We start from the raw sequence: 27802 nt of genomic DNA, 5'->3' as shown, positions 1-27802 counted from the left end.
TGTACATTTTTTGAATTAGCTTTGGAGTAAACAAACCAAAATATCTTGGGATGGGAGGGTGGGGATACGCTTCATTAAAAAAAAACAACTTTGTTTCAGTGTTTATTCTACTAGGTGTCCCATACTTGCATAACGCCAGATGACAAACTTCACAATTAATTTGCTTCTTTTGTTCGAAAGGATTCATTTATTTAAAAACAAAATGTGATTGTGCAATTGATTGCCATTATTATAAATATTCTTCCTAGAATCGTTGATTTAATCTGAAATTGGTGCTACTCCTTATTTTTCTTTCCTATGAAAAGTACAGCTTGTCTAGAAAGACTCTTTTTCCGGAGAAAGATAGTGATAAAACCTTTGCACAATTGTTATTTTTTTTAAAAAGAAGGTACTCCATACTCAGTGATTCTCCTGCAAACTATTTTATTCTCTCTTTTTTATATATATATTTTTCAGCAATAGAAAGTGACTCTCCTTCACTGGAAGGAGCCAGTGAAGGGGAAGGTGAAAAGTCAAAGGAGAAGGTCACATTAACTCTGTTTCCCCAATTACTCTTTGTTTTTACCCATAAAAAGTACTCCTTGTTCAGGGATCCTGTGTCTTCTCAATACTCAGGCAGTTGTTGTAATTGCCATTCGTACTAAGCCTGGTCCTGTTAGAGGGATTGCTTCCCCTCCACTAAGCTTATGCTTACTTCAGGATGAGGGATTGCTGCATCGTCAGTGACCTCAGTGCAATCAACTGGGCTTCCCGTTTCTCTTGTAAAGTAACTTGAGATGACATTTGTTGTCAGCTGTTGCTTAAAAATACATTGAACTGAGCTGAATTAGTCTAAAACCAGAACATAAAACATGTAGAATGAGCTTAAGATAAGGCTCTGACTCAGACACTGCACTCGACCTGCAGTCTCCATGTTTCCATGGTAGCTACATAACGTGTGGTAAACCACTTGGTTTTGAAGAGCGTACATGACTTGAATCAGGATGAAACTGGCAATTGAGGTAGCTTGAAACGATCAAATAATTTAAAGAAAAGCGGACAGGAGGGAAAGTGAGAAGATTTTAGTATTTCACTGGATGAATATGATAAAACACCTCACATTTTGGCTGCAGAGGAAGAACATGTGCAGAACACCGACAGCTTCTTAGAATGCAACTTGATGCTCTGCCCTGCTTCGTCAAGCCCCTCACATTCAGTCACAAAGAAATTCTCTTGAAGCTTCATGGCCCCTTTGACTTTTCATGCTGCTTTTGAACTCTCCATTTCAGGCTGTGACTTTTCCGCATGACCCCAAGCCTCGGAGTGACCTCCAACCCCCCCCCCCCCCTCTTTATTCTGCCCCCGCCGTCTCCCTCCCTGCGCCTGCAGCGGTCTGGAACCACCAGAGCTCCTTCACACATACCCACACACGTTCATAAAATGAGAAGTGGCAGTGTTGCTGAGTTAGGTCAGGATGTAATGTGCAGTAATGTTCTGCCCTCGAGGCTCCTGTCCAAAGCACCATCGCCTGGTTTTAAGTAACCTTTCCCTTAAAGAGGCACCTTGGTGGCTCTATTCTCAGGCACCCAACCACAAGGGAGTACAGGCTAATGAAGTGGTTAAATAAATAGAGTTCTGTTGGAGTCTGGGGTTCGGTGGAGTTTTTCATTAATGTCAACACTTTAAAATTCTCCTGTCCGACTCTGTCTGGCCCAATTCGAGGGGAAAATAACCAAACTTAACGAGTAATCACATCAAATCTTTGTCTTACGGCTGCAACGGTTGCCAAATTAACCTCCTAATCAGACTCTTAAAACATCTATCCCCCCCTTGCCTTTTCTTCCAGCGTGCACACACAGCTTTGCTTTTATCTAACTACAACTGTTTACCTCACCTTTGCTTCAAATTATCTCCACCATCTCAATTGGACCACAGCTCTCACCTCCCAACTCCAGGGCTTCGTCTCCTTCCCTTTCTCTTACACAGCCTCTGAGAGAGTCCCAGAGAGAGCGAGAACGAGCCAGAGTAGGGGGGTGCTGAGGTTTGACTCGGCACTGCTTTGGGGCTTTGAAGTGTGCGTTGATGAGAGAAAGTGGAGTACTGTGTTCAGACAGGCCCCTAATGAGGGAATTAAGAAGCTACGCCGGCCTGTTCCCCATACTAACTTCCCAGGCACCAAACATTGCAAGCGAGCGTGCATGTGTTCGCGAGTGTGTGTCTGTGCAAGTCTAAGAGAAGGGCTAATCTGTCAGACTTAATCAAGCGTCTAACAGTCGTGCCTTTCACCTACAGTAAGGAGGCAAAGCTAGCCTCAGCATTTAGAGCGCCACAAAAGCGCCCTTGAGCTACAAAGTTTCCTAAGTTGCCAACTTTTGGGAGGCCTGTGGACTTACGGTAGTGTGAGTCTAGGTAGCCGTTGCGGGGGTCCATGGCAAACAGCGTGCCCCTGTATGGCAGAGCATGGTCGGACAGATGGGGCAGGGAGCCGTGCAGCTCCTTCTTGAGCAGGGACGGGCGTTCCTCTGTGGAGGTGGAGGGTTCCTCGTTCACGGTTCTGTCGAGGACACCTGGCGTCTGGGCCTGGGAGCTAATGGCATTGCGTCTCTCGCGGTGGTACGGCGTCCCCGAACTCTCATCTTCTGCCAGAATGAAGAAACACAAGGGGAAAGGGAGAAAAGTGATGTTTCAGGTAACTCTGACTAAGTCTGGATAGCATAGTAAGAGACAGATAATCTGTGAAAAAAAATTAGTTCTTTTGCTGTCTCCCACTACTCCCTAGAAACAACCAATCAGAGCCAGAAGAAGGGTCTTAGCGCCATCAGTTAGGATCGTGTACGTGCTGCTCAAATCCTCCCCCTTCTCTCTGCTACACTACAACTTCTTAAAGATAGCAGAGACTGCCATGAATGATCAGTCTAGTTAGCAAAGCCACCGGTGACAGCGGATAAACGGTTTTCCTGGAACACTAAGTTGCTTCTCCACATTTAGCACACTGAGCATCGTGTACACTGTGCTGATTGACAGCACTAAGACCTTCCACCTGACTCTGACTGATTATTTTTGAGAAAGAGCACTGCATTTCTTCAGACAACAAAAATAGTGCTAAGCAAAAGTGCAGAGCATTCTGGGTATATATATGTCAAGGTTAGCCAATCAAATCCACGAGCTGGGCATACTCAAACCTTTACATTTTACAATGGAAAAAAGAGCCTACTGATAGGATAAATCTGCTATTTTGAGAAGCAGACTTTAAAAGAAAAGGAAGGCATTTTAAGCTGTGCGAGCATCCCCCTAACCATCAGCTCTTAACAGAATGTTTTTTGTCTAAGGAGAGAAAAAAACAGAGACATGGGGTCTTTGTACGATCCTCAGCATGCCATGTAATCGGGATAAAGGTGAAGCTGAGCTCAGAGCCTTAACTCCCCCGAAAAGACGTGGTCTTTGACCCCTGGCATGGCCTCTGAACTGATGTGTACAAAGGTCAGCTAACCTTCTGGTATTAGCATTAGTCCTTTCTGTAGTTTGATACTTTCTCTAAAAGTGCCGTGGCATGTCTGGGACTCTTTATTATTTCAATTTAAATTAGACACATTTACAAGGAGCAGTTTTTAAAAGCAAATTAACTCTGATAATTATCTTTTTAAGAAAGATATAAATAGTCGTAGCTCGAGAATTCTCACAAGCAATTAGATTTAGGAGGAATTCAATGCTGTTGCTTCTCCAACATTGGTGAGGCTCATCTGCAAAATGGCATAAATAAAAACTAAGTTAAAAAAAGACAGTTTTCACTGTCCGTAATAATGCAGATTAAGATATATTAATATTGACATTAAAATATATTATTGAGATGTGTGAATTTTTAAATTAGTAGTTATAAGAGTTTTAAGAAGGGATCTCAATCATCTGCAGATTTCATCTACTTCCTGTCAACTGTAATTCCCAAACATCATAAATAAAAGAGGTCCAATGTCTGCAAAATGTTGCTGAAAATTGATGATTTTTATGATTAGTAGATGAGTTTGTTCAAAAACAACTAACCTGCCTTAGAATTTGAAAAGCAAGTTCTGTTTCAAACAGGAAATAATGGACAGAATTAAATAACAATAACATGATCAAGTAGTAAAACCTTTTTAACTTTACTTTTTCCCCCCAACCAGCATTCACTAGATTCCAGTAAATCGCACACATGTTCAGCCCTTGTTTTAAGTTAAAGTGAGTTCATCATTAAGGATGCTGGTCATCAATGCGCTCCAGCTTTTTCCTTTTCCAACATTAATGTCCCTCACTGAGAACCTGGCAAAATGCCCCTCCACTGGCGCCAGAGGTTCTGTAGCATTAGCAGCCTTCCCCCACAATCCGCTGCAACATAACAGCAATCCAACTGCCAATTAGAAACAGGGCAGAGGGCCAGATGAGAGAGCGCCACCTTAAGCACTGCAGAGAGTTGCCACTTCACAGGGAGAAAAAAAAAGAAGAGAAGCAATCAGAAAGGAGTAGAGAATGAGATTGAAAGAGGCAATGAGAGAGCAGGAGGAGCAGCTCGAGGGGTCCCGCTTTTTATTCCCCTCACTCTCCCACATCCATTACCTGCATCCGGGGCCAGCCGTGCCCTGGCGCAGCCCTGGCAGCGGATTCAAGGATTCCTAATGCGGAACTGACAGCCGGAGAGAGGCAAGTCACTCTCATCCGCGGGAAATGACAGTGTCAGTTATGATATAAGTATTTAATCCTATACTGCACAGCCAGTGATCTTATTAAGGGGAATAATGCAACTTATACGGTTAAAGCTGGATTAATAGGTCTGCGCTTGCAAAGCGCAATATTAACATAAAGGGATTTTGAAATTGGGTTCGTCTCCTGACATGGATTGAGGAAGTCGGGACTGTAGCCTGTGCAGGAGAGGGGAGGCCGGGCACGTAGCTGTGTGCAGCACGACTCCCGCTGTGTCCTCCCAGCACTTCTACATGCAGAAAATCTACAATTCCAGCTGCAAAAGTAGCCTGGCTACATATTTATGAGCTGGGTTTCTTTTTTATTTTATTATATTTTAAGCAGGTATTTAATCTTTTATAAATAGATTCATCAGAGTGTGTTTGTGAGCTTACAGGAGTTACAGAAGTAAAAGAAAGGCTTTCTAGTTTGTTTAGATTTTTCCTCGCTACTCGCAACTTTCATGTTCTTCAGTTGTGACCCCCACCACTATTCAAACATAACAAGTGAGGTCAAGCGGCAAACGGTTCAATCACAGCACTGTCACACTCCGCCCTCCATCCCCCCAGGAGGAGGGTTCATCATTCCACCATATACCACCTTCAGGGGCTTCATTACAGCAGTTCATAGAACCTTAAATGGTTAAACAAACACTCTGCAGCACAAGGGGCAATTAACTCCTTGACGTCTTGGTGGAACAGATCTGCTCTCGTTCAGGGATTTCTCTTGTGTGCTGCTTCTGGCTGCTCAAGGAAACCTTTTTGTGCCAGTGTAACATGTTGAGAATCTGTAAAAAGAAAAAAAAGAAAATATGCCAACAACCTCAAAAATCAAACCTTTTTTTCAATCAGTGAACGCAAAGCACAACCCCCTTCAATGTAGAGATTGTTTCTACTGCGGGAGGAAAACCACGTTTTCACTGTCAGTGTGATGTTTAAAAAAGAAACCAGGACGAAGAACAAAGCTGCTCAAACAGTTTTGCAAAAGGAAATTGTTTAATCTACTGGGGCATGTAGTTTTCATTTAGAGTGCTACAAAATACCACCAGTTTACTCCTTCACAATTTCCTATGTTAGCAGCGTTAGTTCCTTCTTCCCAGCAGAACAAAAGGAGACATCTGCCACAGGATGTCAACTCACACCTGATTTAGAGATGAATTGTTGAATTAGTGAGAGTGAACTGACCTGAAGCTAACGTCGGTAGATAATAGGAAACACTGAACATATTCAAGAAAAGCTGCTCTGCTTCTAACTTTTGAGCCGTAAACTTTTAATCGAAATAGAAATGAACACAAGTGTAAAAGTTCCACAAATTAAAACTCACTTCTATAAATAACCCCAATCAATCTGAGTCAAGACCTACTTTGTATCCAATATCTGACAGCAGTCCATCATCTGTTGTAGAGAAACATGATTTTTACCGTTAGCAAAGTGCACTAAATATGCTACTCGCCACTATAGGATCCTAGAAATGGTTTTTGTGCGTCACTGATTGCACGATGGCTATTATGAGAGCTGTTAATAAACCTTAAAAAGATGTTGAATTTGGCTAAAACTGGAATCGGCAAGGAAAAGCTTCACATAAACCAGGGATCGGATATCAACCGCATCACCAGCGCATCTGATGAAGACAGAGCAGACGTAAACGTATGCAATTTTTATAAAGTTAAAGTTAAACCATGAAACCTTTTTCTAACTTCTGACCATGTGCCCAACAGATCCTCTCCCTTTTTCCTCCATTCATTTCAGATTCTTCTTTTATTTCCTCTCTGTTTTCCCATGGTTACTGCATCCAGTCCTCTACCAGTTTGCAGGTCTATTCAGTACATAACACAAAAGCAGCAGGCCGGTCCTCTGTGGACCAGAGGAAAGCATGCCTTAAAAAAAAAAAAAAAAAAAAACGGAAAAAAAAGAACTATTGCGCTCTCTCTCTCTCTATGGTGATTGAATTTCTTAACATCTTTTCAAAAAGCGCTTAAATGCCTGGAGGCGAGAGGAAGAAACAAGCTAATGGTGGATGGGGAGCACTGAACAAATTTCAGAGCCCTTTCCTGCTCGCGTTTGAGGTTGAAAGCGAGCTCTTGCCTTTCAAGTTTCAAAGTCCTCCTTCCTCCCGCAGTGTCACTGAAGGATTTGAAAAGAAGGTAATTGTGCTCACTGCCGTCCTGATCAGAGCACACGCCCCAGCTCTAGTATTTCAGCAGCTTTCTTTGCCACTATAATGGTACCTGGTACTTCATTCCTGCATTCTTTCTCCCTTACGATTCTTTCTCCTTTCCCTCTAACGCTCCACAAATGCACTCTCTGTTGCTCTCGCTCACTTGGTTTCTATCTCTTTCACCCCCAGCAGGCCACTCATTAAACCCTAAAACCCAGGTCCCCTCCTCCCCCCCACCTCATCTGCAGTCTCTATTGTAAGATTCTGTTTCAAATACCTTTCGAGAAAACCCAATGTATTGCCTCTAATGGGGGGAGTATGAAAGAGTGCGTGGGTGCAATGACAAAATGAAATTTTGAAAGAGATAATGAGATATGGAGTGGGGCCAATGCCTCAAAGAGTTGGGCTCCAGGATAAGAGGGGCTAAAGTTAAGAGTTTCCAGCCAATTTAGACAAATCAAAAGTGAAACCAAACCCCATCCTCGTTGTTTTGAAGGAATCTTCTAGAGGCAAAGGTTAAGAAGAGGGATTGGTTCTAAACATCCTCCACATGACAATCTGTCCTTAACTCTCCAGCATCCGCCTTGCCTTCCAGTCTAGGACTTTAATTTTTCAGGGGTTTACAAAAGGGCCATTGCATCCTACAATCTCCTCAAAACCCTTTCTCGGGGACAAAACCAGACAAAAACAGAGTTTCACCTTCCATCTTCTGAAAGTACCATGCCACAAACTGGTTCTGGCTAAGGGAGCTCATTGGGAATCAATACAAAGTGAAACAAACACTCAGCTTTGTTGTTTTGAAGGAATAGTCCACAGGCACCGGCTAAAAAGAACTGCTTTTCCACGTCCTCCGCCTCATAGTCTGTTCTTAACTCTAAAGTATCCGACCAACTATTTCGTCAAAAACTTTTATTTTTCAGAGGTCTAGAAGGGGCTACTGCAAGCTACAGTTAGCCCAAGAGCATTTCTCTGGGACAAAGACAGACATAATCGAAGTTCCACCTTCTAACTTCTGAAAACATGTTTAGGCTAAAGGAGCACATAGAGAAAGAGGTGGAGGATATACAGCGAAATCACAAAACACTTCTTCAAAGCTCTTCTCCTCCTGTGCAATAATCTCTTGCTCCTTTTTCTTCCTTTCTCTTGCAAATCAACTCCAGGGAAAGACTCAAGACTCCCCCAATCAACAATGAGAGGGGGAAGAAAAATTCCAGCAGCTGGCTAGAGTTTAATAAGAGCACCTCTCCAAGCGGCTTAGGCTTTACGTACCTGATTCACCGGCTCTGGCAGGGCCGCTAAAGACAGAGGGAATCATTCACGATTAGTGCGGGCCGATATAACAGGGACTGTACCAAACCAACAACAGCCGGCAAGATTGGGGATTAGTGCAATTGTGTGAGGTTTTTCCTGATCAACTCCTCTGACGATTAGCTCAGCGTTACAAGACGGTTACCGCCATTTTTACAACAGGTATGCATTTTGGTGGAGGTAACAGAGTACTGAGGGTTCTTCTTGTAACTCATTAAAAAGAGAGACTTCCAAGCACCTTCTTGAAGAATTAGCAGTAACTTAAACCACTCTGCCAAGGCAGCGCTGCAAAAAACACAAAATCCTAATATCGTTGTAGACTTGAAATAAGATAAAACTAACTTACAAGTAACTTTTTAACAAGATACTAAGCTCCTATATCTTTCTGAAAAATTTCTTGTAAGTTAGTTTTGTCTTATTTCAAGCGTTCTAAGAAATGGATCAAAAATACTTGGTAAGAGTTTGTGTTCTTGCCATGAGGGCAGCTGTTACTCATCTATAAAAATGTTTTGGAGAACTTTATCTAACTTTGAGCTGATGTCTGACTCCATCACGGGGTTTGTACCCATCGATGCATGAGTGACGTTTGGCAAAATTGTAGAGAGAATTAAATAAGGTCCCTCTTCTGGTTAGTAGTCTTTTGTCAGCTACCGATTTCCCGCATATTCACAAATGCCCTCCTCAATATTCATCTAGGCAAATTTGATGACTCCCACATCTCAATTTGGCTCTCAGTAGCCCACATCCCTCTATCCCCTTCACTCCACAACCCACCATCCTGTTCTCTGTGCCGCTGGGGGTCTTCGGGGACGCACCCAGAGCTCAGCATCTCACAGTACCAGTCTCCAACCCCTGGAGCGGGGGAGGGGCTAAATCAAAGCCTGCTTGACTCCTTCCTTCTTTCCCTTCACTCACCTCAAATCAACCTCACAGCGGGGTTGTGTCTTTCCCAAGCCTCCGCCTGCTCCCTCACTGCCCTTCATTCACCCATTAGGGGCTCAGGCCCACCATAGAGAGGCCCGAAACCCCACGACCATTTCATCAGGGCCACATTGTGAGGGAGCAATGAGCATTGCAGTGAGAGGGCTGATAGCCTCGACTTGAAAATGTGCTCTGATGCATTTCTTTCTTCTTTTTTTTTGACCTCTGATAGTTACAGCTTTTAAGGTTTTGCTACTCAAAGGGCATCTTGGCCTGCATTCTTTGACGAATCAAACGCTAAGAGATGCATTTGATCAAAGCTTTAGAGAGGAAGATGCCATTTAGAGCTCTGGCCGACTGCATTAGCAGTTCTGTCACAAGCCAGCTGTCTTAACTCGTCGATCACTTGTATTGTCCACCGTAACAATGTAACATCATTTCTTTTTTTCTTTTTTTTTGCAAGGGCAGAGTGATATCGACAATAGTGGGTCTTTTTAGGGTCATTCCGGACAGCGCGCCCATGACACCACAGTGGGCCAGTTTTCTTTTGGATCTCAGCACTGGAATCCCGCTTCTGAAACCAAAGTGATGCGAACCGAGTCTGTGGCACTCAGATTAGGACGGCCTCGCCAAGAGAAATGGATTTCCAGCCAAGGCAAAGGGATCCAGAGCCAACGGTTAGGCCTGACGAGGAAAAAAATTATTCTACTCATCAAATGTGATGCAAAACATAGCGGACTTCCCATCTGTGAGGGTGAAAGGACGTAACCTTTAAAAAGTTACAAATATCAATCTGAATACTCTGGTAAAACAGGAACATGAGCTCGTGTGTTCATTCTGATAAAATACACATTCATTTAACAGCTTTTTCTTGCAGCCAACCGAGACACAAATTTTCCCATTAGGATGGTTTGCCTACACTTAGTTGGAGCTGGATAATTAGGCACTTCAAAGGTACCTGCCCACTATCCCAGAGGGGGCAGGAATCGCCGCCCCTCGGCCCGTTTAAAAGCATGTTAACTCGTATCTGAGGCTAGCAGGCTAATTTAACTTTTGACATTTGATATCTGAGGAATGAGAGGGATCAGCCATTTAGCTGGAACAGGATTACCCTCCCGAGCACCCCCTCTCTTCCTCCCTCATCCTCCTTTTCCCTCCCCATCAACCCTAAACTCCCACCACCCCCAACACTCCCAACCAGTCAGGCTGGATTCATTAATTTTCCTGCTGCTAAGCACTTTATCAATCTCTCTCTCTCTCTCTCTCTCTGTCTCTCTATGGTGATTAAGTCTGTGGATATTCAGATGTGTCCAAGCAACTTCTTGCCTGTTGCTGCTGATTGCATCTCACAGCTGTTAGTGAACCTCCATAAACTCTGGTTAAATTTTGAGAAATTAATTACAAAGATATTACACCGACTTTTAAAACAGTGTTTAAATCTAAAATGCTGTCTTATTCTGTTTAAAGCTGGCAGAGTGATAGATCTTGGCTAAATTCATATTTGATGTATTGCAAGAAGGTTCATAAGAGTAAATCCAGATTGATTCCCATTCCAGAAGCTACATGAATCATACCTTGCCTTGCAAACATGTTCATAACTTCTGAACTTTTGCAAAGTTTAACTACAATCCCAAAGTTCATTGTATTTTATTAGGGTTTTAGTGTTGGACATACAGAATAAAGTTTTAGGCCTCATTTCTTTGAAAAACAGCTCAGACTCTGAGTTCAGAGCTGAGTTCAGAGTATGAACGTGTGTATGAACGTAACTTAAGTTTTATCGCAGATTCTCAATTGGATTAGTGTCTGACTTTGACTAGGCCATTCTTACATAACTATGCTTTGATGTAAATCATTTCATAGCTGTGCATTTCAGGTGTTTGTCCTGGTAGAATGTGAATCTCTACCCTAGTTTCAGTTCTTTTAGAGTCTCTGACAGGGTTTTGTTTTGTTTTTTTTTACCAGTAATGCTCCATTCCAAAATGTTCTGCATGTTGGGGAAAAACACCAATCCAACTTCTTTCACACTTTTTCTGAACCCATAAATGGCTTTTAGTGAACTGCAAACTGGACTTCTACTGTCTTTCTTTAACAGTAGCTTTTCTTCTCGCCACTATTTCGCAAATGCTAAATTTCTGGACTAATAGTTGTGACATTGAAAATTACCTGAGCTGTTGATCTGTACAACTCCTCCATAGTTACCTTGAGCCTCTCGGGCAATTCTCTCATTACCCAGGATAATATTTTCAGTGGATAGCAATTTTTTGGTAGACTTTCTGTTGCTTGTAAGAAAAAAAAATATTAAGCCTTGTATAATTTTAGTATCTCTTCCAACAAATTGAGCGCTACGTTCACAAAAGTCCAGATAAAATTAAAATGAAAACTGTTCATAAAGTGACAAAACGTAGAATAGTTCAAAGGTCACAAACACTTTAGCAGGGCACTGTATTTTAGCACATCCATAATCTTTGACATATCACAGGTAGAGAGCCACCTCACGCCTATAAATCTACTTTGGTCTCAGTTTAATGCCTCCTGCTGAATGTCTACATTACAGGTTGAATCGGGGGCTGCACATGAGTGTGACGGATCTGGGTTAAACGAACAGCGTGCCCGGGGCTTTGATGCTGCAGCTGGTAACGCTTACAGTTTTTAACCCGTCACATTTGGACATAAGGCCTTTTTACCAGAGAGCATGACAATTGGAATTCCAAACTACAAGCCAAATGCCATAAAAATAACAGGACGCAACTGACTCCTCCGTTCTCTTCCCACAGCGAAGGGTTGTTCTGCACATATATTAGGTTACTTAGCAGTTTGGGTTTTTTTTTAAGCCTCTGGCAATATTTCAAATAAATGTATAAGTCCTACAATAACACAAAGTCATTGAAACCTCTAGTAAAAAAGGTTCACAATGAACCTTTTTTTTTTTTTTAGCTACCAGTCGCTTGTGCGCAAAAAATCTACACATGACACTTGCAGGAATTGTGACATCAAAGGAGTTTGCTTTCTAAACAGGATTTAGTTAAAGTCACTCCCCCTTAAAATTGCATGCTAAACATAGAGGACTTCATTACTGAGTTTGCAGCCAGCAGGGAAATCTCTGATTTAGCTGCTATGTAGCACAAAGAGGCTAGAGGTTGAAAATAAGTTAAAGGATATAAAAAAGTGTTAAATAAAGACCCGGGGAAAGAATTTAAGTGAGAGTTGTGTATCTGGAAATTTTACTGCACTAATAGGCAGAATAAATGTTTTATAAATAAGTTAAATCTAACAATGAATTTTTTATAGTCAGATAATTATCATGTCAAGCAAAATCTCAGCAGTTTTGTTTTAACAGGTTATGGTGAGCAGAGGGTGTGGGAAAAGCTTTGAACGGACATGAAATTCTTTCCCTTGAATCATCAGAAGAATCAACAGAAGATGAGCAAAAGCCTTAAATTGTCTGTAAAGTCATGCAGGATTCAAGGGAGCACCAGGGCATAAAATATCCAATCACTGCTCTTAAAATCCTGTTTCTCACACCACTGCACTGCAAAAACTCCCAGAAAAGGTCCCAGCATTTCAAGTGAATCACCACTAAAAGAGTCATCTCTTTTTTTGCACCAAGTGTATTCTGATGACATGATTGAGCACAAAACAGATAATCACTTATTATGAGTATATTTTTATTTTCAAATATTTCAGTGATACCGTCAGAAGTTAGATAATCTTGTTTGCAAATAACTCCTCCTAAAAATTAAATGACACATTTTGTTTTACTTTAAGCATTCCCCAAACTACTCCTAACACTTCACTCTTAATAAAATGTGTTTTTGCAACTGTTTTCCTTGCAGCCAACTTTCTGTTTCTCAAAGAATACATTTTGAAATTAGAAATTTTTGCATTTTTTGCAAGTCTTACTTTGAAAACAAATTATTTACTAATTATTCTGTAGTCAGTCTATTAGCAAACACATTCCTTTTGCAACAACATAATGGATATGACAGCATTTCAAAAATATTTTCATGTTTTATAGTAATTCCAACTAATTCCAACTTTTTTTAATCAAGGGTTGTTAAAACACCATTGTCTCATAGTGGCAATATGCGTCGGATTTTTAAAAATGAAGGTTTTAAACCCATTACTCCTTCCCTTTTGAAGTTTCAGTTCATTTTAAGGACAAGCCACAACAGTGGCAGAGTTTTCTCTGATATAACCAGGCAGCATTCCCTTTCCACCACCTGTTACTACAAGCTGTCAGGCAGCTGTATATAAGTGCTGAATGAGAGGAATTCCCCAAAATCTCGACCCTTTTAATGACTTTGTTACGAGAAAACTGCATTTCATCAGTCTTAATATACACTGATACAGCCTCCAACAACACAATTCACCTATCTGTACTGAATAAGACAACTCAACAATAATCTCTTGTGAAGACGCAGATATTTAACATCCACTAACACATATCTGTAGATATGCATATTTTCAGTTTGTGATATTTTAAAATGTTTAAGTTAGCTAGGGCCTGCTGTCTGACAAGTCTCTGTGGGGATTTATTCTCACTTCTACAAACTAAGGGGAAAATTATACATTTCTTCTAAAGGTAAAAAAAAAAAAAACTATTGATGATAATAGCTTCAAAGAGCCTCATTTCATAGCATCTGAATGATCACCTGTAAAGGTTCTCTGATGCATCATCTGAAGCTGAACAGAAAGCTACAGACAGCCTCCCATGTCGACAACGACATTGAAATTTCCATCCAGCTCTCTTAAGCCACTGGGCAATTTTTATAAGTATTTTGCAAAAAAATGCATAAATGTTCATAACTTCTCAAAAGGTGCAAGCGGATACAAAAACCAGCCTCCCTGCGAATCATATGACACAATTTTTGTCATATGATTCCATTTGGATGCTTTGGTGAATTAAGGCTCTTCTATACTTCAGCCGAAGCAGACCAGTCAACACGAGGTCACACACCTTTTACACACACATAGAGATTCTTGAAGCTTTTTTTCCTAAATATGTGAAATAATCAGTTGAAATCTTCATCTAATATGAAAGTTTGCTTGATGATGTGAAATATTTAAGTGTAACAAAAAATCAAAAAGAGCAGAGTTGAGGCAAAGATGTTTTCTTCAAAGGTTTAACAATCAGCATTATGGCAGTAAGTATAACTTTCTACTAGCAGGATTAGTAGCTCCATCTACTTTCAAACATTTTTTATTTGCATCCTGTTTTATGTTTTTACACCTTTGTTTTATATTTTAACAATCTAAAACTGTGGCACTTTATGAACGTTATCAGCCTGTATCTCATACAACCCCATAGTTTCATAATAAGCTTGATGTCGTAACCTTTTCAATCCGCTCTTTTATTTGTCATACCTCGTGTTTCAACACTCCCCTCCTGTTCCTGTCCCTCCTCGGTAATAAGCTCCCCTCATACGTGACCCCTCCTGTCAATCTCACCAGAGGAATCTGCCTCTCCATCGCCGACTTCAGCTAAAGTTATTCACTTTCTTAATCTTGCATTGAGCTCAGATCTGCTGATAATAATATAGAACTAAAAAGAATAACTGCTATGTTGGGATTCACCTGTTGTCTCCCACATCTCTACCCCTATTTTACCTCAGCCCATCCCACTTTTCCTTTTATTCATTCCTTTTAAGTCACCCTTCCTCCATGTTCACCCTCCTGGTTCTCGTAGGCCTTCTCCCAGTTCCCATGTATTTCTCAAATCTCCTCAATCTCCTTCCATCTCCCCCCCCCTTATCCGTCTCCCTCAAATTCCCTGCCCTATCTGCTTCCACTACCTCCCTACGTCTTTACCTCTCCCTCCCCTTTGAGCCGCAGTGGGACTGTTGGACTCACGCAGCTCCACGCTGAGCTGCTCCAGAGCCAAGCCAGAACAAAGAGCCCATTGAGCCGAGCAGAGACATATAATGTGAGCCGCCTCTGACTGCGCTGAAGATGAAGTCATGAGGTCGCCCAACAGTTAATAACACCGGTCCATCCTGCAGCTGCGACGAGTGCGCGAGTCGTGGAAAGTGGGAGGAAAGGAACACATCTGCATGCATGCATGATGGAGTTTTTGCAGCCTGTAATGCTTGTGTACATATCTGGGAGCATGTGGACGGATAAAAAGCTTTTAGGAGCGTAATGAGATACTCCATAATGCTCAAAAATGCTCTCAATCATTTTTTAAATACCACAGAGGAAAAACAAAACCGTAGGAGAATCGCACTTCTTGTTCTGGCTTCACTCCAGCTGCGATGAAAAAACTCTCACCCCCCCCCCTCCTCGTCCTCCTCCTCCTCTTTCTCCTTTTCTCTCTTCCTCATTGGAGCCTGTCTGGCGCGAAGTCTGACATGAGACACATCTCCCCGGCTCCGGAGCTGTCGCTGCAAGGCCCCACACTCCGAACATCATTAGACTCGCAGCTCCAGGTGAGATCAGTAAAACGCAGAAAGAGGCGCGGGTGTAATTGTGCAAAAGCGAGCATGTGGAGAGATTTGGTCCGAGCGCTAATCTCAGAGCCGCTGAGTGGCCTCGGCCCATTAAAATGCCTTTACAGGACCACTTGCTCGTCGAAAGGCCTCCAGGCAAAGTTGTCCTCGGGTCAGGAGGGGATGGAGGGGGGGAAATAATGAAAGACAACTATGCAATTAACATTAGAAGAACTTGCTCAAGTTTAGACGGCACAGCCCCCGTGCTGTAAGCAACAGACATTTGTTTCCCCACGAGTGGCGCTTTTCTTTGCTGCACATCTGAGTTCAATTCTCCACATGCCCTCGCTCTGAAAATCAATTCCTCCTCCTTCTCCTCAGTTCTTTTCCTCCAGCTTGAAGCAGAGACCCGGGTGAGGGGGATTACACTGTCCCTCCCCAGATCTGAGCGAGACAACAAATGGTTCTTATCAACGGACAACAACGCTCGGCTCTGCCATCGAAGAAAGAGGGCAGGGGAAAAACTGGCCGAGGATGTGTTTCTGGGCTCCATCTGCCAAGCCCTGGCAGCACTTTTTCACACTTGAAGCCCGAGCTATTTACAAAAGCCCTGGGAGAATACGAGCACCGCAGCAGAGGGTGGGAAGAGGTGGAAGAGAGGAGAGAGTTGCTCCTTCTCAACCTCTGCTTCTAATCAATCACCAGAAATCACTGCCGTGGTTTACGGCCTTTGATCCTGGCTCCTCTTTCACACTGCGAGGGAGAGAGTTGTGAGGGGAAAGGGGCGAGGGAACAGAGGGAGCGGTGAGCAGGGTGAGAGTTAAGACCCGCGGGGGCTGTGGAGGTCAGGGGAGAGAGATTAAGGGGCGTAGGGCCTTTTGCTCCTTCAAATATGAAAGCATGTCTTGTTTTAATCTGGTCGGTTTGACCTGAAACGCACAGCCTCCTTCAGGTGGACAACACGTTTTAAAATTAACGCTGCATTATCTAGAAAAACTTGGCATTTTGCTGTTAATGCTGAATATTCCGCCGACAATATAATCTGCAAATGAACCACATTTTCCTCACTAATCATTTTTGTTTCGTATTGCCACATTGCTCCTTCAGTCTCCTTGACCTTTAGGTTCTTGGTCACTGAAAGCAGCCAGTTTTAATGCATGGGACTTTTAAAGCTTATAGTATTGCATCCAAGCAGGGGTTTTTTAAGTTGCTATCTTGTGAACACTCATTTTGTGATGACAGTTGTAATTAGATCTTTCAGGCAGTTTCTGTCTTAAATTCAGAATCTAATCATTTCACAATGTCTGGATATTTTTATTTTTTTGCAGTTTCCACATATTTACTTTACTAAGGATCATGTTTTATCCTCTGTTTCTTTTGTGTTTCATATTTTTGTAACTTTTTAAAAACAACACTACTTCTCCCAAAGAGCAAACAGTCTGTTATTGTTTGCTTGTTAATGTTTTTGTTTATTTGATTCTTAAAATCTTGTGTAATCAAAAGCAGCCTATTACCAGTCGAGGGAAAAATAAAGGACGGCTTTACAACTGATTTATTTCTCCATCAATAAATGTGACCAACTCTATAAAAGCAGCATATTTTATGGTTTGCTACTCTGAAGGATACATTTTTGTTTTAACACCAGGGTGGAAAGGCATCAGCAATGACCTCAAAGAAAGAATCAAATGTCACCAAGTGTTTTTTAAATGCCAGGTGTTTTGTTGACGCCTGAACACTAGGTGGCGCCTCATTAAACGCCTGACGCTGCTTATTAATGAGTATTGACGCTAAATAAACAGCATGCTCCACTTCTAACAAAGTTTATTAGATCCTTGGTAACATTGGAAAGCCTGTCATTAATGACCACAATGGCTTTCCATAACTTTGCACTCATGGAATTACAGAGGAGTTCATGGTGAAAAGGAGTCAAATATGGGGCCCATCTGTTCGACAGCTGAAGTTTGGCCTCAACCAGGTCATCAAAATAACAATGACCCCAAATACAGCAGCAAATATACAACAGGAAAATAATAAAAATGTTGCGACAGCAAAGTCCAACGGTACATAGGAAATCTGACAACTGATGAACAACTTTAAAACATTTTATTTCCCCTCTGGATCCAGTATGGTGACAAATTATACACCATAAAGAAAAGTTATATTTCTGTTTATATAGTAGTTTTATGATTTGAATGAAATAAATGTTCTTCTTCAATTCTAAAAGCAAAAAAAACCAAAAGATCTCGGGGAAATTTATTGTTGCTTCATCCTCTCATTTATCTGAGAACCCCACTAGCACTAAGAAGCAGAGGGCAATCGAAGACAACGGGGAGGGCGCCGAGAAAAAGACAACAAAATAAATCCTCCAGGCAGGATCAGGACACTCCTGCTTTGTCCCCCCTAGTGGGAGGGAAGCTACTGATGCCTGTCAACAAATGGACAGAATGGTAGAATAATCAACTGCTGTTTCCCTGCTGTATTGGTTTACGGGTTTATGGGGCCTCTGGTGGCCCCTGAGCCCCACTGAGGGCACCAGGATGCAGCAGAACAGCAGAGTTTGCAGGAGCATGATGGTAGATTGAACAGATGATCTATCAGCTCGTGTTGTAAAGAAGATGGTTGTAGCTTTTGACCCAAGTGACCTTAGACCCTCAGGCATTTTTGGTTCTTAGTCTGTCTTTGAAATCTACCCCAAGTTCCTCTGAGGAGTTACTGGCATAGTGAAAATAACTCTTAGAGCGTCAATCCTTTGATATATATTCTCAAAACATAAATTTTAACTTAATCAGCTCTCTATTAGTGTCACAGACTGTGCTTCAACTGTGCTTCAACTGTGCTAGAAAACAAGCTAAGATAACATCAATTCATCCATTGTCTCATGCTTATCTGAGGTGTTAGTCAAAGGGATGTAAGGATTTCCCTGCTGGACCAAACAACACTGTCCAGGCTCATTCTGGGGGCTCTCAAAGAGTCGGATGTAACATATCCAGAGAGTTCTGGTTCTACCCAGTTTTCCCCTCCTTTCAAGAAGGTCCACTCTGAGCCCTGCCTAGTTGATGGAGCAGAACGGGGCCACCTTACAGAGGAAGCTCATGTCACCGGGTTGGATCGTCACCATGACAGACCAAAGCACCGTCCACATTACTGGAGACGAGATCCCATCCTGTCATTCACTTGTAAACAAGACGCTTGAGCTCCACCACTTCAGGCGGAGACCCCTACCCTGTGGGGAGGAGTCCACCTTTTCTCCAGTTGAGATCCTTAGACTTGGTGTACCTGACTCTTCAATGCCAACACACTCACATCTTTTGGAAAAACCAAACGATCCAGAGGAGTTCACACAATAAGATTAATTCATGAACACAAACAGGGTTGTTGACAAGAGGGAGCCCTGGCAGAGTTCAACCTGAATTAGGAATGTGGATATATCTAACCCCAGCTAAGACAACATTGATCCATCCACTTAATCCTTGCAAGACTGCATGGAGGCTGGTGTCTATCTTTCACTGCCTGCGAAGAAAATATGAATTTTAATCCCATCTTTGACTAAAACTTAAAGTATACAAGGCATATACTGTTTCAGATACTGTTCATCATGTAATATGATTGACTAGCATGGTTTGAGCAAACCATGTTAGAGATGAATTTCCTTGAAAACCAACCAACACACAAACAAATGTACTTTTCTCAATCCGATGTCACTGTTGCAATGTATTTCCAGTCTCTGTAGTCTCTGTATGACTGAGTGAAAAATAAAAATGGGTATTATGCTTTGTATTTTCGAAGTTTCATTTAGTTCTGAAGCCAGACATGTCCAACAACAAGTAGGCTGAGCAGCTAAGCAATAAAGAGCAAATGTACAATTCCACCACAGCTAAGCTTTGGCGGCATCTCCACAGTCCGCAGAAGTCTTCAGGCAAGTGGCTTATGCGCATCTTCCAGCGGTGAAGGGAGCAAAGGGGGCCCCGGCAGGCGGATCTGGGCAGGCGGAAGGGCGCCAGACATGAGAGGCTAGGCAGGGCTGGAGTTGAGCTGGCCAGCTGAGGCTCCCCCTCCGCCCTGCGTGGCAGCGAGGCTAAGCTAATCCTGCGCCTCAGGCCCCCGAGAGGTGGCTCTGCCAAAGTCTGTCTCCCTGCTGGTGCAGGAAATTGCCTTCAGTGCAGAGGTCCATGAAATGGCCATGGCTTCTCAGCGAAGTTTGCGTGCATGTGGGGATTTTACAAACCATACTCTAACAGGTAGCCTCTGCTATGCAGCCCTTTGCAGAAGAATTCAAACTCTTTGTGCTTTTTCATGTTTTGTCATGTTTCAATCACATTCCTCAATGTATTTATTGGCATTTTATGTGTGGTGTACATTCATATTCACCCCACATCACACAAAACTTTGTAGAAACTTTGTACAGTCTTTTTTTTGATATACCAGGCCTGCAAATGCAGAGCCTGAAATTTTGGAAAATGTTTCAGAACGGATGAAAAGTATATTTAATCAAATGTTTTTAAAGCCCTGCCATAGATTCCATATTTGATTTAGGTCCAGACTTTAAACAGACCATATTAAACCATTCCACTGAAGCAAGTGCTGTATGTATGTGATGCAAATCTCAAGTCCAGGCCTTAAGATTTGCAGGACAGTATCTTTCAAGGAATGGAGTTGGGCACCTCTGGTTTAGGGTCATTGTCCAGCTGGACGGTGAACCTTCGCCCCAGTCTCAAGTATTTTGTATCCTCTAGAAGAGCGGTCTCAAACTGTATTCCTAGAGGGCCAGAGTCCTGCAACTTTTAGATGTGTCCCTTGCCCTACACCACTTGAATTAAATGGCTAAACCGCCTCACCAGCAATGCAGTCGAGCTCTACAGAACTCTGCTAAAGAGCTAATTTTGAACCAGAGAGACATCTAAAAGTTGCAGAACTAGAAGGTCTTCCTTCTCATCAACTCCGATCCACTTCCCTGACTGTTGAAGAGAGACGTGGCACCACCACATATCCTTTTGCATCATTTTATTGTTTAAACTCTACTTTTCCTTGGTATATCATAAAAAATAAAACACATTAAAATGTATGGCTCTAACATGGAGATGGATACTAGGAAGGCCAATGTATATATCTCAAAAATAGTTTGCATTAGAATAGAGATGGTGACATTGCAGTGAAGAAGTATGTGGTGCACACCATAAACAGGTCTGTTGACTATAAAAGCCTGTTTTCCTGTGTAGGGTTTACTGTCAGGCACTATAACACCTCCACTACTGGACTCTTTGACCCATAAGGCCAGCCGGCGTTCCCAAGAGGTCTTTTATCCATCCATCAGTTCTCTCTCATTAGCCCCAAGAGGCATAGTAGAGTAACATGAGGGGGGTCTTGCCTCCCTCTCTGGTCCCCCATAAAATAAAGACCAAATACAGATGACAGTAGTTTCAGGCAAAATTCTTAAAGCAACCAACAGCTTTTCTATTCAAAAAAATTTTGCAAAATTTGAAAGTTTTAGTTCTATTTTTTAAAGTAAGGAGGGTCAGCAGGAACTAAAAGGTGGAGAGCAGAGGTGAAGAGGGAGGAGATGAGGCAGGCCATGGTGCAGAAACAGTTGATTATGAGCCCCATCAAGTGATCAATGATTTCATTAATAAGACGGATCATGGGGCCGTCATCGCCGTGACACAGGCTGAGGGATGATCTGTACCCGATGCTTCATTTGCACTCCGCTCCCTCCCTCCCTGTTCTTCCAATGCGGCCAACGCCAAGGGGAAAAAAAAAAAAGAGGGGGTGAGGGGGGCAGAGAGGGGGTTAGTTCGTCATGAGAGAGGGAAGGAAGGGGAGGGAGGGAATGGATGAGAGGGGGGAGAGGAAGGAGGAAGAAAAGTGAAAATCCATTTTGAAACCCATTTTCAATTAGGGGTCCACAAGCTGTTATCACAGGTGTCCCAGAATGGGGGCCCGTAAGTGAAAATGTCTCCTATCCGTTTCTGAAATGAAACCTTATCTGGGAGGCACAAAGATGGCGGGGACAGCGTATCTGTAAATTACTTTCCATCCCCGCTGTTAACGGGAACTTTATTTCTGTCAGATGACATTCCCCTCTATTTACTGTTGATCATTTAAATGGCTGCCTAAAAAGACGGTGGGCCCTCACTCTTCCTCTATCTAACCCTCTGCCCCTCCCCTCTGTGTACCTCTTCTCCCCTCTTTGAAGAGATTTTTTTTTTTTACAATGTATTCATGTGCTTATTTTACTCCTTAAAACGCTTCAGCCATGCTATGTATTGGCCCAGGGATTTCTCTGGAAACATAAGGCAATGACAAGATGGCCTTCAGAGCTTCACTTGCTTGCATCTGAGACTTTTACTCTTGCTCTTTTAAAGCAAAAAAAAAAAAGAAATTAAAAAGCATGTAATCTAAAGCAGAAATCAACTGAGGAAAAGAATCACAAGACTTTAAGCTCGATTAACCCTGAAATCCAAACCGGGCAAAAATCCAGTCTTTTGCCAATCAGTGAGCACTCCATGTGTAAGTGCTACCAGGTTGCAATTACAAAAACAGCCCTCACTAGTGACTGGCCAGTTCATGAACGCACCACAGTAAGGGCTGCTAGGGTGCTCTGGCAACAGTGCTCTTCTGTGTGGCTGATATTACTGAAAGACGATTCAAAGTTAGCCATTTTCAGTATCAACAAAGCGTTTTAAAGCAAAATCAAAGGTTGTAAAAGAGAGCAAGTGTTGTATTTAGACCATTTTAATGATTATTTTTGTCTGCCATTCATTTAAGCTGCAATAGAGTGAGAGAGAGCGGGACGTTCAGCAGATAACAGGAAGGCTGAGGAGGGATAGTAGATTTTCTTAAACCTCTGTCTGTTATGCACCTTGGTGGACTGGAAATGTGAACAAACATTTGAAAATCTCTGGTGATATGATCTAGGCAGAATCCTGCTTAAGTGATGCTAGTTATGCTAACAGAGCTAAGTGTGCTCACTGTGCTAATTGCATTAGCTGTGCTAAGTGCTTGCATCATTTCATTAAGTTTAAAATTTAATGACAGTACAAACATTTTGTCTTTGTTTTAAAAATAATGGTGAAACCCATGACGCATGTCGTAGTGGTACAGCAAGTGTCTGATGCACACACCTTCACAAGAGTAGCTTATGGTTTTATTCCTGACCTTTGAACTTTTCCTGAATGGTTTCTTCCACTTCTTTTCTTTAAATGTTTCCTGTTGATTACTAACAACTAAAATGTCTCAAATACCGCTTACGGAAAATTGCAATTGTTTCAAAATGCTGTCGGTGGGTTATTGTTATGAAACAAACACTTATTGCTGCAACTGTAACCATCATAACATTGGATGTAAAGGTCATGTTGCTGAAACAAGACCCTGACAATTTTCTACAAAGTTTGCAAATGATCAAATCTTATCTCTACTTTTTAAAACCACAAATTATCCCCCTAATGACAGAATTTATTCTGCCAAGGAACAGAACTGAACAAAGAATTAGTGGACCTTGTGGTCCACCTGCCTGCTGAATGATGAGAACTCTAGGGGAGAGCAGCCCCTCCTAAAGAGCCCCAATCACGGCACTGTCGTGGCCCGGTCGGCTCTTTTGAGCTGTCAGTAGGAGAGGAGGAGGGGGGGGCCGAAGAGATGAATGGCACCCAGGATGAAGCCACCATTTACCCAACCATGTGGGAACTCTGTTTCAGGACTCAACGATTACTCAACCTGGGCAAAACCGAGTTAAAGAAAACAGGGAAAAGCACCAAAAACATCTGATCCAAGAAAAGTAATATCTGCTGGAGAGCAATTCCAACTACCAATCTACAAATCCCTCCCTCCAGCTGCCTTTTTCACAGTTATTTTTTCCACATTTTGCAACTTTTTGTACTGCTGCGCACACCGGAGGAGCTTCTGCTTGGCTAAGATCAGGGAGGAAACGCAAAGCAGTCGCAGGGGTTCCACAGATGCTCACAATTACCTTTTGTTTGGACGGAGGCAGCAGGGCGGGGGGGCTGTGAGGGTTAAAGTGGAGGCCAGTGTAGGGTTACACCTGATAAGAGGTTAAGAGTTCTGGGGGGTGAATTTGGGAATGTGCTGTAATTATAACCACACAAAGAAAGTGTAAGCAATATTATGATTCTGTGACAGAGATTAAGATTTTAAAAATGGACCAGTCTCTGCTAATGAGTGTGAGTCTCCCCCATTCTCAAGTGTATTAGGAAACTATTGTAGACTTAAGGAATAAGACACTCTACAACAGGCTCCCCTTGCTAGGTTTTCAAGACAAAACATGTGTCGTTAGGTGCCGTAATTACAAGGACATTACTAAGAAAAATCCGCTATCACATATCCAAATTGCAGCCATGCTTTTTCCGCAACTAACTTTTCTTCCACGCTGCCCCATTAATGAATAAAACTGTGTCGGCCATCTGGGAGTGGGTAAGAATGAACGCGTTCCCAGGATGTTTCAGGATGCATTACCTTACCCACTTCCTGTGATAAGTCCCATCTGGAGGCAAAGTCGCAGCAACTTATTTACTCTTTCCCGGACTGTTTGTTTCCCCCTCTCACACATCCATTGGATGATGGCGGTGAGTCAGAAAGCACTCCGTCAAAGCCTTCAGCTCCAACTCCTGCAGCATGTTCTCCATATCCAAAAACCTTCCAAATCCTCTCCCGACTAATGAGCACAGCTGCAGCTTAGGATGTGGTGATCTCAACCCTGGTTTTGTTATGACTTTGGCTTGATCCTCCAAGGCTTTCCACAAAAAAAAATTGCTATTTAATACTTCTCTTTCCAGCCAAAGATTTGAAAATGAAAGGCTGAATGACGACAGGCTTAATGAAGCTCTGCGCCCCTTTAATGGCATGTGTTGAAGACTTCACTGTACAAGCACGCCAAAGCTGCTACCAAAGAATGTTGTACGAGAACCGTAATGACACAGAACAAAGGCGTAGATGAATTTGCACAAGTGTTAACCTTTTAATCATGTCTTTGTGTGTTGGTCTTCATTACATAAGGGGAACACAGATGGCACGTTGTTCAGATGCGCTGATTCAATTACGGTGGTGACCTGATAAAGCCAAAACTCAAGTCCAAACAAAAAAAGATACATTTTAAAATTTCCCAAATGTTGCTTGAAGTGTTGATTTGACATGAGAAAGTATTTTGGAGCAAAGCTCTTCTGTGCTCCAAGTTTTTTTCTGTAAAAGAGCTTGTGCTGCTTTCTACTATTTTAGTTTTTTTCCCCAAAAAACATGTTAAATAAAAAGCTATTGTGGACATTCAATATGGCCCCTTTGGATTTCTTTCCTTTTCTGTTTATAAGTGTCTTTTTAACGCATAGAGCCATCAACAGAGCTATTGTTTCTATAAACTTCCTGCTCTTCGCTCGCTTGTCTTTCCCAGAGGAAGTACTTTTCACCAATTGCTTCTGTGTTTAGCAGTGACACCTTCCTGAAAAATGCTAGCACCAGAACCATTGCTGACATGTACTCTGCTTCAGCCAGTTCTGGCCTAATAGCTGTTTAGGAAGTTCGTACTGCCACTCTATATTCATTTGAGTGGCTCACTGGTATGTATGCAATTTTCCACTATGTATAGCTTGGGAGGGGGAAGGTCTCTGAATCAGCTTCTTTTGTGGATTAAAACCCGAAACACTGATTAACCACTGGTCTACATGAACCGCAGAGTTCATGGGAGGGAGAGTCAGAGGCAAGACGTACCGTTTGAGGTGGTACTGGAAGCCACCGCCTTCTCGCTGATGTCAGTGCGTGCCGATGAGCCCTTCGTAGCCACAATGGTCTCCACCCTCTTCTTCTTCTCAGCTGCTGAACTGGCCTGTGACTGGGTTTCCATGGCAATCGTTCATTCCTCAGGACCTCATGGAGACGGTGGAACTGGGGAAGAAGAAGAAGTTAGAGTAATGAGGTGAACGTAACAAGATGAATTAGTGCTAATTCTCCTTGAAAGCATCTTTCACCCATGCACACCCTCTGGCCGTCAGTCTTTCTTCAAAATGTGCCATGTGTCAGTCATTTCCATCCACCCAAAAAGGGCCAATTTAATTTGGTTGACATATAGAATATAGATATGTTTTCCCATCCTAAAGACTAAAGGTATTTCTTATTATCATAAAACCGATAGAAGCAGACTATTTGAAGGACCAGTTTTTAAATGTAATTTAAAATCTGTACATTTTCGATCAGTATTATTTACAGTGACCTCTACATTTTTAAGTACTGAAGATATGAAAGTATGCAGAGAGAAGGATCTTTGACCATTCCCATCTCTCTATATCTTGGAGTTCTGATTGATTTCTCCTGGTCTGGTGGCTCCCATACAGAGGCCATTAGTCCTCAACGCAGCCGTCCAATGTTTCATTTCCGATGCTGGACCGTTGCTGCATGTCTTAGCCCTTCTCTCTCTGCTGATTTCCTGTCTGAATGCTTCAAACAAAGCCTGTTGAGTCTTCGGAAATATATTTTCCCTCGCAATACTCCTCAAAGTGTATGGTGGGAAAATGAACTGAGCTCCCCATCCTGTCTTGTTAATTTCTACTCTGACTGAAGGAATGACTGAGTTTAGAAGAAGGTATGATCTATTTATGAAAAACACACATCTGCCTTACTTGAACGGCATGTTCTGTTTTATTTTTTTAAGAGTGGTGAAAAAAGGCCACAGTTTTGTGTCATGAATATAATCCAAGAAAGCAGGAATTCATGGATTAACCGACAGTTAACCTAGCCATTGCGTTTCTATCCAAGTTCACTTGATTCTCATCTCCCTTCAGTGATCTGCCTGGGATTTCACCCATTGAACTCAACTTGTCCAGATTAATTTCAACTGGAGAAATCAGCAAACAAAAGAAGCAGTTTTGGAAGGGCAGTCTGGCTGTAGTTTTAGTAACGGCAGAAGAAGAAGTGAAAGGAGCCGTTCAGTCCGTGCTGGCCACGCTTCCAAATACTAAACTGACATTAACCGTGGAAGTTCACATCACATACGTCACAGCCAAAAAATAAGCTATTGGGTAAAATTTAAAATGTCAATAGACGTCAACAGACGAGTGTCCAGACCGTCTGTATGAAGCAAAGCTACAACAAGGGGTTGGTTCTTACCAGGCCAATTGAGAGAATAATTTAAAAAGATTTTGGTTACAAGATTTTCCAGGACAGGGTGCAACTAATCAAAAATTATTGAGTAATTTTTTTTGTTTTCAGTTACATTTTCTAAGATAGATCCGCCACATTTCTGACACGAAGTAAACTATTTTAAACTGCAGCTAATAAAATTTCACTAAAACTCAAATGCTAAGTTGAACACCATGTTTCACTTGGCCATAACCTGATGGAGTCTGATCTGCTTCAGGACCAAACCTGGTTAAATATCCAAACATCAGCTCATCTTGTTTTTCAGCTGAACTCCTGACTGTTTCTTTTTTTTTTTAAATAAAAAACAACAGCTCAATAAAGAGAGCAAGGCAGGACATCCTGACAAGGTTTTATATCTCAGAATAAACGTAAAGGCAGCTTGTGGATACACTGATAATCCCACTCCAGCGCTCTTTCCAAAGAGAGAAAGGCGAAACCTTCAGGGGATACCACAGACAGAGAAACACTCAGAGTCCTGAAAAAACAAGGCTTGTTTGAAGGCCCCGTTGGGAATATCATGGTGCCGGGCAATTTTTCTTTCAAAGAATAAAGGTGGTTCAAGTTAATACTGTCTGTGGGTTTAAGAAGGGGTTCAGCCAAAAGTCTAGCAGACATGTTGCTCAGTTCAGCACCTCAACGGCTGTCTACAAGCTCACATCTATCTAGGTCATGTAGGTCCTCTGATTACGGATGGTGATGCAACACAACCCCTCATTTACCCAAAGTACAGGACATACAGCACAAAGTAGAGGACAGACTCCATAATTCATGGATAACTAGTGGAAATATTTAGTCTAACAAGCATTTTCTTTACAATAAAGACGGGTTAATTACCTCCCTCAACTATTTATTTGTCCTGCGCTCCATAAACATGCAAGCATTAAAAGGTAGTAAAGTTAGCTAGAATGCAAAAAGAATAGTGCTGCAGAGCCTAAAACAAGTAGGGGGCGGTGATTTCTTTCCAACTCCCAAAGGAAGGAAGGCAAAGGGGGAAGTGTTGAGGGGTAAACTTCAGACAAACACTGTGTGCTTTGTTTGTTTCTTCCCAACCCCCTGAAAAACCACAGTCTGTCATCCGTTCTGACCCGAAAACAACATCTGTAAGCAATTGCTTACAAAAGAGAGAGAGAGGGGGGAAAAAAATAACACGATGCAATTACACCCCT

At 42.2% G+C, this 27802-nt stretch overlaps 1 protein-coding gene across 3 annotated transcripts in view; it reads right to left on the bottom strand.

Moving 5' to 3' along the window:
• The window catches only part of gli3 (GLI family zinc finger 3), a 121480-nt gene that overhangs the window by 71018 nt on the left and 22660 nt on the right, over positions 1 to 27802 (bottom strand). For 2 of the 3 annotated variants that reach the window (XR_001663919.1, XM_007565945.2), the window contains exons 2-3: positions 25212 to 25385; positions 2373 to 2618 (exon numbers count right to left, since the gene is read on the bottom strand). Coding sequence is in view for 2 of the 3 variants with exons in the window: in XM_007565945.2 (XP_007566007.1) it covers positions 2373 to 2618; positions 25212 to 25344 (379 nt within the window). In the remaining variant the exon portion in view is untranslated. The remainder of the gene's footprint in view (positions 1 to 2372; positions 2619 to 25211; positions 25386 to 27802) is intronic. The other variant, XM_007565946.2, reaches the window with a different exon arrangement.

The sequence above is a fragment of the Poecilia formosa genome, unplaced genomic scaffold, assembly GCF_000485575.1.
Source record: "Poecilia formosa unplaced genomic scaffold, Poecilia_formosa-5.1.2 Scaffold184, whole genome shotgun sequence".
NCBI classification, from domain to species: domain Eukaryota; kingdom Metazoa; phylum Chordata; class Actinopteri; order Cyprinodontiformes; family Poeciliidae; genus Poecilia; species Poecilia formosa.
The sequence above is the reverse complement of the archived record's forward strand: the minus strand, read 5'-3'. Positions and strand labels throughout refer to the sequence as shown.